The sequence below is a fragment of the Pagrus pagrus genome, assembly GCF_965226575.1.
Source record: "Pagrus pagrus genome assembly, chromosome: 7".
Classification (NCBI taxonomy): Eukaryota; Metazoa; Chordata; class Actinopteri; order Spariformes; family Sparidae; genus Pagrus; species Pagrus pagrus.
The window spans coordinates 22,959,275-22,971,979 of NC_140191.1; the positions used below are offsets into that span (position 1 = coordinate 22,959,275).

Sequence of the window (12,705 nt, forward strand, 5' to 3'; positions counted from 1 at the left end):
ACAGGTTGCAGGCTGGCTGACCTCGCTGAGAGTACTGTACACAGCAAGAAGGAGAGTCAGCGTGTCTGGAATGCCTGCCTGGGAAGAGTCCCACCGACCTTTTTGAATTCCTTCCCCACTTTTAAATAGACCAGAGAGGTGTGGACTTTTAAAGTTAGTTGCGTCTATTGCAGTCTTGGATGCAGGGCACTGTCTCCTTGTTAATGACCTTTTATGTTTGCGGTACAGTCATGAAGACGTTCCACAAAGCCACCCATTTAAGGAAGAGTACCCTACTGTGTCTGAAATAGCTAATACAAGTAGATAATTGCACTTTAATAAAGGGTGTGTGCAGAATATTTAACATGAGCGATTCATTTGAATGTATTGTGACACAACCTGCTTCCAAAGTGGATCTTATACAGATGTTATTATGTTTCCTGACTTTGTTTTCTGAGATATGCTCAGGGCTGTAGAGGATGTGCGGATAGATTTATGCTCCCAGTAGCTGTAGATCAGACCACAGGACAGGAAGTGTCTCAGCCTCCCTCTGTTTTGGCACATTTTCCCTCCTCTTGCTGCACATCTCTCGGTCTTTATATCATCCTCTTGTTTTTGTTTTGCTCACGCCTGTTTGTCTCACTGTCTGAACGCCCTCATCTCTAACTCTCACTCAGTAATTATAACATTTATCTCCTATCTGACCTTCCTGTCTCCTTTGTACACAGATTGTATTTATACTGATGTCTTGGTCTGTCTTTTTTTTTTTTTTTTTAAATAACTTGTGTTAAATTATTTTAATTACATGCCAACAAGTGTGCAGTAGTTTATGACACTGTCTGTGTTTGCACAGTATTATGATCCCAGAGCAATTCACACTTTTTATGGCCCCTCAGAAAGGTGCTGGTCCCTGTTGGCATGATATTACACGTTTCAAGGAGGAATTGAACAAGACCATTCCTCAAACAACATTACATTATTTTAATATTATGATACTTGAATTACATTACTGATTACATTATAACAGTATATAATAATGTATACTTTTTTAAAGTAACCCTCTCAACCCTGCTTATAAGTCCTTATAAGATTCGTATTGACATTTTTAAGTGGTAATATGACTTGATGAGTGTAAAAAAACAGCATGAAAAACACAAACTTGTTTGTGTTGATTATATTTGTCATTATTAATGTTATCAACATTACGACATATAGTGCTCTTCCAGATGGAAGAGCAGAGAAAAGCATAGTTACTCGTAATAAGTGCATTATAAATAATTTATTAACCTTAATAAGACATTGTTTTTGCTTTGGATCCGGTGCCTGCAAAAAGCATAGTTAACTGCTAAATAAATTATAAAGTATATGAGTATAAATGATAACAAAGCAACAAAAAAGCTCAGTTAAATGCTTAACAATGACATAACAGGCAAACTAGCTCAACTCGATAAATGTGTTTGTAGTGTTGTTATAAACAATTAGCATGAAACTCATATAGAGCTCCTAAGCAGTCTATAAACCATTAACAAGTTTCTTTAAAGTGCGTAAACATGTTTTATAATCTTAAATAATCTTGTTTATGATGCTGATCATGAGCATTTAGTCTTATTAACTCATAATAATGTTAATAAGCCTTTAACAAGGACTTAGTGCCTATTCATTTAATTTAAGGCATTGCCTTATGGTTGTCTGGCTTGGCCTCACATTAAACCAAATGTCCCAGCAGGCTTTTCTCTGACAAGATGTTGACTCAGTGTCAGACTTGGAAGCTGCCACAAACTCGGCTCACTGGTGTCAAGAGAAAGGTGTTTCAGGGCTTGAATCAAACAGAACCTGTTATTTTGCTGTTAAACGGACACAGTAAAATGAAAACCTATTTTGACAACAGGCCATGTTAATATAACTGTCAGCTGCCTGTGCTAGTGCTGTACTATGACTTGTGTATCTTATTCAAAGTCCTCTGTCAATACTACTGAATAAGGACATGTGTGTGGAGCCAGTTCTTCAGTGTGTTTACGGGGTGTGACAGACACAGAGCAGATCTCTGTGCAGGGCTTCTGCCACTGATGGATGTTATTACACTTCATGTGGAACTATAAATTATAGCTAAGTGTTGTGTAAAACACATGTGTCCCAATATCATGATTGCATAACGGATGGATATTAATTTGACTTTGTGCAAGAGGTCATGATCCAAATCATACTTGCTGTGTGGCGGTATTATTCCGCCCCTCTGTGGACACGTTGAGGAACTACATGTATGTGTCGCCATTATGTACTGATAAAGAAGAGCTCTGGTTTCCAGGGGGACAGATTTAAGAGTTACACCACACGACTGTCAAGGTTGGTGCTAGCTTCTTTGATGCTAAATGTTTGTTTTTACCGTCGAGGCATATTTAAAAAATGTTTTACGACATATATTCATGTATGCGCACGTATGAACATCAGAAAGGGACACTTGAACGTTGTCTGACATTTAGTCTCCAAGTAAAAAGATGGAATGGTTTGCTGAAAAACAAAATCATTCAAAACTTTGATGTGTTGGTTGTACTGAATAGTTTGTTGCAGTGTTTTTAACTAGAAAAGTTTGAAGACATGGTGGCTGGATGTACATGTTCCCACCTACTTTCTAACTAAAGTATGTGTGAAGTAATTTCCTCCCAGTGAAGTTAATAATAAATATTGTCCTCCTCCATGCTGCTGCAGGATGGTCCTGTGTGCAGTGAGGCGGCAGCTCCTGGGGAGCAGCGGCAGCTGTGGAGCCTGGGCCAGGTGAGGGAGTCCGTCCAGCATTGTTTATCACCATGCTGCTGACAGTAAATAAGGTCATAAATAAAGGAACATCAAGCCTGCAGAGTTGGATCTACATTGGTTGTTCACAAATCACAAACATAGACAGGTCTGACTACTTAAAAAACACCTCTGAGGTGCTGAGGATTGTGAAATGCTGATCCAAGAAAAGCAATAACTTCTCTAACTGTGACTCATGATGATGAGTCAGAAACCAAGATTGTAGATTATATGTTTAGTTTGCTTGTGTGGCTCTGTATCATACGTCCTTCCGCCTGATTTACAGAGAGGAAGGGGAGTGTATAAAAGCAAGCATTAACTTTAAGTCCTGAGCAAAACATTAGTTGTTTCTCTTACACATATGCATGTTCATTTAGATTTTAATGTATTTATAATTCATCTTCAAGCAAACATCTAATCATGTAAAGAACAACAGTGTAAAGAAAAGCTGTCAAATTCTACTTGCATCGACTAGTAATGTATCATATCTGTATATATACTAGTGCTGTCATTATACTGAATACTTTGATACAATACAGTATGGACGAAATACAACTGTTCTTGGCTACAAGCAGATAACAGCAAAAAGACTGTAGTAAACATTAAATATCCTCTTTAGATCAGGCTTCTAAAATATAAAATCATGTGCATGTGTCAGCTCGCTGAAAATGCTTGAAAAGTGTTTGAATCTGACTGTATAAGGTGCAGGAACCCTGGTATTGACTGACTGACTGACTGACTGATTATAATAAACTGTCTGAATGTTCCTCCAAGGCTGCTGCACAGACACAGCAGTGGCTGTGTGCACTCCAGCATCCACGACTTCAACCAGGACGAGATCAGAGAGAAGCTGCAGGCCTTTCCTGGAGGCTCCGTCGATCTGCTCAAACAGGAGTCTGGTGTGGCTGTGCTCACCGTCAACAACCCCTCCCGCATGAACGCCTTCTCCGGTAAGGTGACATTTAAAGGATAAGTACCGTTTTTTACAACCTGGACCTTATTTCTGGCAAAAGATATGGTCATTTACTCACCCAGATAACTTTGGTGTCATTCGGCGTCGTTCGGACGAAATTAGATCCAGTGTAGCGGCGATATATCCATATAATGGGAGAGACGGGGCAGCGACACACAGCCTCTATATAACGCATTATCTGCCACGAAACTAGTTAATTTCATCAATATTTTGTTACGATATGCTAGCGCTATTAGCCTCTGAGTCCGGGCTCGTCCGTTATCAACATCCGGGGTCAAACTAGCAGCAGCAGCTACAGGTAAACAAGGCGCGCTGTCGCGGGTGCGCGCGCAGCTCAGAGACGACATCTTCCAGGTCAGAGGTAGTAGATCAGCCTACAGACCCCGGATGTTGACAATAGACGAGCCCGGACTCAGAGGCTAATAGCGCTAGCATTTCATAACAAAATATTGATGAAATGAACTAGTTTCGTGGCAGATAATGTGTTATATAGAGGCTGTGTGTCGATGCCCCGTTACTCCCATTATATGGATATATCGCCGCTACACTGGATCTAATTTCGTCCGAACGACGCCGAATGACACCAAAGTTATCTGGGTGAGTAAATGACCATATCTTTTGCCAGAAATAAGGTCCAGGTTGTAAAAAACGGTACTTATCCTTTAACACCGTTTACTTTCCTGAGCGTGACTAGTGCAGACTCTTCAGGATGAAACTCATTTGCCCAGAATCCTGTCCTTCCTTCCAGGCAGTATGATGGTGGACCTGGAGGAGAGGGTGAGCCAGCTGGAGAGCTGGACAGACGGTAAAGGCCTCATTGTTCAGGGTGCTGCTGGAACTTTCTGCTCTGGATCAGACCTCAACGCTGTCAGGGCGATATCCAACCCACAGGTAGGAAGGCAGATTTATTGACAGTCTCTTTTCGCTGTAGCTGTCTGACTGCCATAAATCTTCTTACACTGTACTCCACCTTTGTCTCTGCTCGTGTTCCTCTCTTGTGTTGCCTGAATATCTTTAAATAATGTTTCTAAATTCCTGTAGGACGGGATGAAGATGTGTATGTTCATGCAGAACGCTCTGACAAGACTACTCAGGTAAGGGCTCTCATTTTCCTCTGTACCACTCTAGTAAGTATTGATGCAGACTAAAAGTTGGAGCATAGCTGTAAGGTGCACTGACAGAGTCGTTCTCTCAGTGCAGGCTGCCTCTGATCTCTGTTGCTCTGGTGGAGGGGAGAGCGCTGGGAGGTGGTGCAGAACTCACCACTGCCTGTGATTTCAGGTAATGTCTTTATATCCAGGTGAATGAAAGAAAACACATCTTTCATCCAGAAGTGTGTTAATAATCTAACTTTTGTCTGTCATCTCTGTGTCATAGATTGATGGCATCCGGCAGTGTGATCCAGTTTGTCCACAAACACATGGGTCTGGTCCCAGGCTGGGGCGGCGGGGCACGGCTCGTCCGCACTGTCGGAAGCCAGAATGCCCTGAAGCTGCTGGGTGGTGCAGTGAAAGTGGACCCCGAGCTCGGCCTGCAGATTGGACTGGCAGATGCAGTCCTGGAGGTCCCCCAGGCAGAGGAGGGTGCAGGGACGCAGTTACAGCAGGCTGAAGACTGGCTCAGTCGCTACACAAAAGGACCTGCCCCGGTGATCCGGGCTGTGAAGAAGGTGGTGTTGTCAGGGAGAGAGCTCCCCCTGTCAGAGGCTCTGAGGACTGAGAAGGATGTGTTTGGGACGGTGTGGGGCGGTCCGGCTAACCTGCAGGCTCTGGCCAGCAAGTCCAAACACAAATGAGCGTCTGTGTTCACTTTCCTAAGAACTGCTGAGATCAGCCAAGACACTTTTGGAAAGCTCTGTCCTTGACTCTTGATCAACATCAATAAACTGACTTCTTTGTTGTTCTGAAGACGTTTACAAGTACTTTTTATTATCGTTGTTGGTTAGGACTAGAGCCTGAACATTGGTATATATCAATATTGACCTCTCACATATATTTTGGTATCGGCAAATATGCTTTCTGATATTGTCGCTGTCAGGTCAAAACCACTTATCTCCGAATCTTTTTATGAGCTAAGAGAAACAGCCATGTTTGTTTTCAGCTTTGTGGCAATGCATTTTTCAGATGATTCAGTGACTGTAAATGGTTTGTTTGGCTTTAGAAATAGGAGAATTGTCTCAACTCATAAAGGAGCACTCCCCCCTTCACTTTAATCAAAAAATTCAAAAACACCAAATTTGGAGATATGTGGTTTTGACTGGATAGCGGTGATATGATCTGATATGAAAAAAAAAAAATTTTCACAGACATAATGCAGAAAAATATGCTCGGGGTAATTTATTACAATTAAATGAATAGTGAATGATCATTTTGAACGATAAAACATATCCTGCCTCCATTACATATCAGTTGTCCTCTAGTTAGGACTACAAACTTAACCATGTTGTGGTTTGTTTTGTTTTGTTGTCTCTCTTTTTGGTTTTATGCCTATTTATCCCGAGAGTAGGCCAGTGTTTCTACAGGTATGAGACACTGTAATTGAATTCTTTTGAAGACCTTTCAAGATCATTTTAAACTAGATTTAACATGATTTTGGGAAAACCTTTTCAAGCATTGCAGATAAGTATAAAGTTAGGTAGTAGATACTGTATATAAAACCATGCAGAAGTAGGTTAGATGTAGGACTATGGTTATTAGAGTGAGTTATGTTAATCAACAATTTGCCAACAGGTAAGCACAACTATAAAGAAAAAGGAAAAAACTATATTAGGTTTAGTGGTAGGTTTAAAGATTGTAACATCAGAAGAGGGAAAAAAAATGGGTAAATGAGATCAGATAAAACGTTTGTGGCAATCGAGACCCTACACATTCAAACTTAATCACTTTTAGGGCCTATTTTTTTTTTTATAAAACTGAGGTTAAGAACAACCTGCAGATTTTCTGTGGGTGCTGAGATACAAATACATAAACAATGACGCTGATAATGTGCGAACATAACTCTGCAGGACAAGATGGGATGAGGGTGGTGTTATCTGAGATGAAAACTGAATTAACACTATAAATAAAAACTGGGGGGTTATAGTTTAGTGACTGGAGCCTCCTGTTTACAAGCAAACAGTTATCAGCTGTGGTGCAGTGTCAGATGACCCGAGAAATGATCTTTTTCATTAGTACTCCACGCTGATATTGGAGGCTTATGTTTAGAGTTATCCTCTTAATTAAAGCACATGTAATAAAACAGGGAATATGCTGTGGGGTATGATTTAATAGGTATTTTCAGTCTGGATGAAAACAAGCACCTTAAGGACTACATTCTCCATCTTCTAAATCTCTTCTGTCCCCAGCGGTGAAGCAAACGAACACCGTCTTGCCTCCAGATCCCCTGAAAATGGGATTATGGTAATGATCAGATCATGCCAGGCTGATCCTAACAGGAGCAGACACATCGCAGCAGCATACAGATCAGATGCTGATGAGGTACTGTATAACCAGCAGCATCTGTCTGCAGGATTGAGAGGAACATGCTGCACTTCTGCCTCTATCTTTTTGTAGGTTAGTTGAGCAGCTCCTTCAGATGCGCTCGTTATTTGGCCTTCATCATCCCCGATCCCTCTATTTCTGTTCTATCTGGACTTTTTTAGCTGTAGGTAGGAGCGTTACTTGGCTGCTCTTCAGCACTCTGTACAGTGGCTCTCATCACTGCATGTAAAGCCGAAGCACAGGGCCAAAAGAAACAGTTGAAGTACACATGCTGATTTCTTTTGTAAGGTTTGGCACCAATTTGTAGCTCATTTTTCATTGCACATTCAAAATTAGTCCACACAGCAAATTAGGTGTTGCAAGCACAAGCGTGAACAGACTGAAATGGCAAGTACAGGACAGGTCCCCGGAGGACGCCAGGCCGTTATCTCTGGTTCCCCCTCCAGAGGTCATGTTTCCTGGCCAGACACCCAGCTGGAGCGCTGATAGCTGCTGTGGACAGAATACCAAACAGCTACAAGGTGAGTGAGGGAAAGACAAGAGTCGACCTCGTTATGATATACGGAGTGGTGGAGGAAGTACTCAGACACTTTACTGGAGTACATTTACTAATATGACACAGTAGAAATATTGTTACATGTAAAAGTTGTGCACTGAAAATGTAATTTAAGTAAAAGTATGCTAGTATAACGAGGAAAATGTAAGTGTTAAAAGTACTGAATGCAGAAACATCTTCCCTGTGACTATTTTATTAACTCTTTATGTTTTGTGTGTAAAAACCTTAATTTTAGTTACTAAAACTGGCAGATAAATTCAGAGAACAATATTTCCCCTTGAAATGTAGTGGAGTAAAAGTATCGAGTGTAATGAAAAGAAATGACTCAAGCACAGGTACCTTGAGTAAATTTACTTAGTTACATTCCACTACTGGATATACAGTACATAACGACTTTTTTTACATGGTGAATGAAAAAGAGGAGGCTGTGTGGACATTACGGGTTAGTAATTGCTCTTTCTTGTCCATGTGCCACCTGCTTCGTCCAAGTCTTATTTTTGCTGCTTTGTTATGAAAAAGAACAGATACCGAATGCTTCAGTCCCTCATCCAGTGAAAAGAATTTGATTTCCCCCCCCTTAGAAAAATCTCTTCAGATTGTAGTGTGGAGAAAAAGGGGTCAAATCTTACTTACAATGGGCCCATTGATAGTCCTACTTATGTAACACTCAAGACAGACTTTAAAGCAAAAACATGCATGCTATCCCACAGCAAAATGTGAAGCCACAAAAATAATGATGAGAGACAAAGAGCACAAAAACATTATCCTTGTAGGATGATGAAATGACACAATTTATTCTTAAATTACAAACAATGTAACAAAAAAGTTGCCAAGCAAAAACTGTTACACAAACTTTATTCTTCAGAATGGAAAGTCTAAGACTGAGCTGATGATGTAAGCATGTCAGAAATATAAAAAAATAACAGAAGTTGAAATCTCTGCAGGATGACCGATAGCAATGGCATGGTCTTGTTCTCTTACAGCGTCAGACATCGCACAGAGGAGGATTTACAACCATAAGAAACACAAAAACAAACACAAATTAAAAACAAATTAAAAACATGTACTCAAACTCAACCCAGAAATATCACTTCTTCAACATCCTGCCGACCAGTAGTGTTTAAATAACTCTCTCTTCGAACATGCACAATTCACAAAAACTTTAGAAACACCAATTGAGAATACTTTAGTCAGGGACGATAAGAATACTAATGAGGCTGCAGAGGCCTTAACAGCTTTAAAAGGAAAACACTGGTACTTCACATTAAAATGCCAATTATTTTAAGCTTGGAGAGGTTAAAATAAATTTGATATGTACTTCTATTACACATATTTATTTGTAACAGCAGCTGTAATTTATTTAGATTTTTGAATTTCAGCAAGCAGCTTAAAGGAAATCAAACCCCTTAGGCACGTAGCCAGATAATCCTGCAGGCTCCTGAGCTACATTACTATGTTGAAGCACATTAGGTGTGGAATTTAAACACCCACAGGGCTTAAAAGCATCAGTAAGTACTTCCGTTTCATTTCTTTATCCAAGCAACCTAAAGATGTTCAAACAACAATTTGCTCTGAAACGACACACTTCCAAACGTTTAACATTTACATTTGAGAATTTTGAAGGAAAGGCTTCATAAGCAGTTGAATCTGAAGGAAGGAAATCATCTAGGTGGGGTGGAGGTTGGGAACAAGTTATCAAGGATTCTTTGCAAGAGTAGTCAGGTGACTTGAGCTCTAACAAGCCCATTTCTGTGTGCTATGTTAGCTGAGAGAGTTAAAAGTGTAGATGATTAGAATGCAGCCGTTCATGATAATGATAAAGAACACAGTTCCATTTCTTGGACTAAAATTCCCATTTATGCTTTCTCTTTCCAACTTCAAGGATCTCGCTGAGCCTCCCAGAGACCCTCTGGGTATTAGATCATATGTTTCAACATAAGAACACCTATGATAGGGAGAAGCAGGTTGGCGAGCCACTTTGACCTCTTAAACGTCCACTTTACTGGAAGTTAAAAAGAACAGAATCCTGCAATCAAATGGCAGAACGTGAGCAGGCTGATAGCAGCTGAACACGACAATTAGTCTGACATCTCACATGATGTGCTGGAGAGACAATTCTGAGATTTAATGGCTCACAACAACATGCTGTATCCATCTGGCTGTTTACCAAGCTGTACCTCCTGTCTCAGTGCTAGAACATAAAACCCCACATTTCCTCTACTGACAGGCTGAGACAGACAAAACAAAATCGCACAGATACATCCAGATCCTTGTGAGCCCAACAGAGGCACCAAATTTGATTGCTAAATTTGAGTTGTTTACCTAAAAACATGGAGTATGTTACACTTGATTTCTCTTGTATCAAGCAGTCCGCCCACATCTGTGACAGAGTGAACGGCAGCATACAGTGAGGAATAAATTAATTAAATGGAACATAGCCATTTGGTGATGACGGGCTCGATGATGACTTCACACTTCAGTCACTGTACACTGGCCATCGGGCATTCTGGACCTTCCACTGCTACTGGATGAAGAAGGGGGAGAGGCGGCCTCTGCGCCAGGAGGGGCTCTGTCCTCTGGATTCAGTCTTTGCCTCCGTGGCCTCCCCTCCAAAGGCTCCACGCGCTCTCCATCTCCCCCCTCTTCTTCTTCATCCTCCTCTTCCTCATCGTCGCTCCAGTCTCCAGAGCCAGACTCGTCCACAGAGGTGTGAGGATCGGAGGACCTTGAGGGCGAGGCCTCCTCTTCCTCGTCTTCTTCCTCTCCTTCCCCCACCTCTGCACGCTCCTGAGGAGGTGTGGGCCTGAGGCTGATCTGCAGCTGAGAGAGAGCATCCTCCAGAGTGGGACTGCTGCTGCTGCTTCCAGGCTGTCCACCGAGGGAGGTGGGAGGTCTGGCAGGGGCTGGAGGGGCTGTGACAGTAGACGGGATACCTGTGACCTGCTGCTGCACTCCTGCTACTGTGGTGTCAGCCCCATCAGCAGAGTTTTCTCGACCTGCTGCCCCAATGGCCCCAGCAACACCCTCAGTGTCCAAACGCAGTCCCGCCACTCCCTTCTTCGGGATATCCAAAATGTCTCTCTTCATCTTGCGTCTACGACCGTGCTCGTTGCGCCTGTACTGCACCATGTTCTCCAAGTCGGCTACATACAAAAAACCAGCTATCAGCATTTCGGCTGTTTTCTTGCCCTTGGAGAAAGCGTCCTCCAGCTCGCGGCTGGTTCGCTCGTCATATTGCCACCAACCGTTACGGCCTTCATAATACCAGGCGTGGTCACTTGTTGCCCCGCCTCGACCTCCTGCTGATGCCTTCAGCTCCTCCGGAGAGAGAAGCGTGGGCCTTTCCAGGAAGTCATCCGGCACTTCCTGTCTGCAGAGAGCACAGCGCTTGCTCTGCCAGGAGGCTCCCTTCACACACAGGAAACAAAAGACGTGATGGCATGGCAGTTGGACTGGGTGGACGCAGCTCTGCAGACAGATGGCACACTCCGGTACAGACAGGGCTGGGGATGAGTTGCTGGAGCCAGAGCAAGATGATTCTGCACTGTTCCCACTTCCACCACCACTGTTGCTTCCTTTCTTACTGGATGGAAGCGAGCTAACAGAGTGGTCTACCTCCCCACAACTAGCCATCCTTAGGAAGTACTGAGGAAAGGGGACAATCGTAAATACAGGTTATAGTAAGCATGTTAGGATTCTTTTCTTTAGTCAACGCTATTCATTTTGAAAAGAAGAAATGAGTATTCAAGATAGTGATGATTTCGGCTGGTGATGTATATCATTTGCAATAAAAATACTTTATTTCACTGCTGGTGTCACGATCATATTTTGCACTCGATTGCAATTCCAAGAAGTCGAACTAACAATTATAAATATCAAATCATACTTTAATCTTTATGCCACCTGCGACCTGGAACAAGGCTGACAGACATGATATATAATACTTACTGGAAATACCCTTAATGCTGATGTATCATGAGGAGAGCTGATGGACCTTCAAACGTGCCACTGCCAAAAGGAAAAGAGAAGTCGGTGAGAATGCATTTGTTTTCAGACTGTCCTGATTTTAAGTACGATTGGGACACACAATATCAACCTATTCCTTATGTATACATTATTTGACAACCTTGCTTTAGGTAACAAACAGGTTGCACGTAAAGTCTGATGTTAAAACGGATTAGCTACAAGTTAGCGTTAATTCACTTAGCTATGACTGAAATGAAACCTTAAGGGTTTTACATAAGTCTGTGAAACAAAGGGCTGCTCTGTTAACTGTCTGACTACAAGTAGTGAACTGTGTCAGCTCACTGTTGCAAGTTTGTGTTAACCCAGCTGGCCTTATGACAGGGCTGTGATGAGCACAGCTAACGTTCCTCGAGTCAAATCAACAGCTAACGATCTAATATTCACATTCACTGGTGACAGTCTACAAGCAAACTAGTTTAGCTAACGTCAGATATATAGCAAAGCAGCTAAAAAAAGGAAGCAGTTTGATGTTTGCGTTACACGTACAGACAGAAGTCAAACAGTAACGTTACAAAGGGATTTCTCGACTGGCAAAGCGACCATAACAATAAGACCTGTTGTAGCTAACGCTGGCTAGGCTGATGGCAGCTCACTGACTCCAGCAAATAGACGGAGTTCATCTGACGGCGCTAGCTTATTTTAGCATGGCGACATAAACAGCTAGGAGGAGCATTTTCACGCGACGGAGACAAGGCAACGACAGCGTACGTACCGTACCGTTGTATTTTGCTGTGTTGGTCAGCTGTACAGTTATAACTCGTGTAACGGCGCTGATTTCCAATGCTAATTTACCGACTTCCAATGTTAACTGGCTTTGTTTTCCTCCGAAAAAAGAGGCTGAAATAAAGACGACGACGTAACAATACGCGCTGACGCAATCTGACGTAACATGGCACGACTAC

General features: G+C 42.2%; 2 protein-coding genes across 4 annotated transcripts; one reads left to right on the forward strand and one right to left on the reverse strand.

Annotated features, from left to right (window-relative positions):
• The first annotated feature begins 2,274 nt into the window (after positions 1-2,274).
• echdc1 (enoyl CoA hydratase domain containing 1) lies at positions 2,275-5,649 on the forward strand. Of its 2 annotated transcripts, none has more exons than XM_084356569.1 (7): positions 2,275-2,322; positions 2,686-2,751; positions 3,544-3,719; positions 4,491-4,633; positions 4,784-4,836; positions 4,943-5,023; positions 5,120-5,649. In XM_084356569.1, the coding sequence occupies exons 2-7, from the start codon at positions 2,687-2,689 to the stop codon at positions 5,535-5,537; spliced, it is 936 nt and encodes a 311-aa protein (XP_084212695.1). In that variant the 5' UTR covers positions 2,275-2,322; position 2,686; the 3' UTR covers positions 5,538-5,649. The 2 variants fall into 2 exon arrangements, with proteins under 2 accessions (XP_084212695.1, XP_084212694.1); XM_084356568.1 differs by lacking the exon at positions 2,275-2,322 and adding an exon at positions 2,382-2,482.
• A 2,895-nt stretch (positions 5,650-8,544) lies between these two features.
• LOC311259753 (E3 ubiquitin-protein ligase rnf146-like) lies at positions 8,545-12,650 on the reverse strand. 2 transcript variants are annotated; one of them, XM_084357059.1, is made up of 3 exons: positions 12,516-12,650; positions 11,726-11,785; positions 8,545-11,422 (listed from the first exon to the last, which is right to left on the reverse strand). In XM_084357059.1, the coding sequence occupies exon 3, from the start codon at positions 11,408-11,410 to the stop codon at positions 10,247-10,249; it is 1,164 nt and encodes a 387-aa protein (XP_084213185.1). In that variant the 5' UTR covers positions 11,411-11,422; positions 11,726-11,785; positions 12,516-12,650; the 3' UTR covers positions 8,545-10,246. The 2 variants fall into 2 exon arrangements, with proteins under 2 accessions (XP_084213185.1, XP_084213186.1); XM_084357060.1 differs by having other exon boundaries at positions 12,521-12,638.
• Between the last annotated feature and the right edge of the window lie 55 nt (positions 12,651-12,705).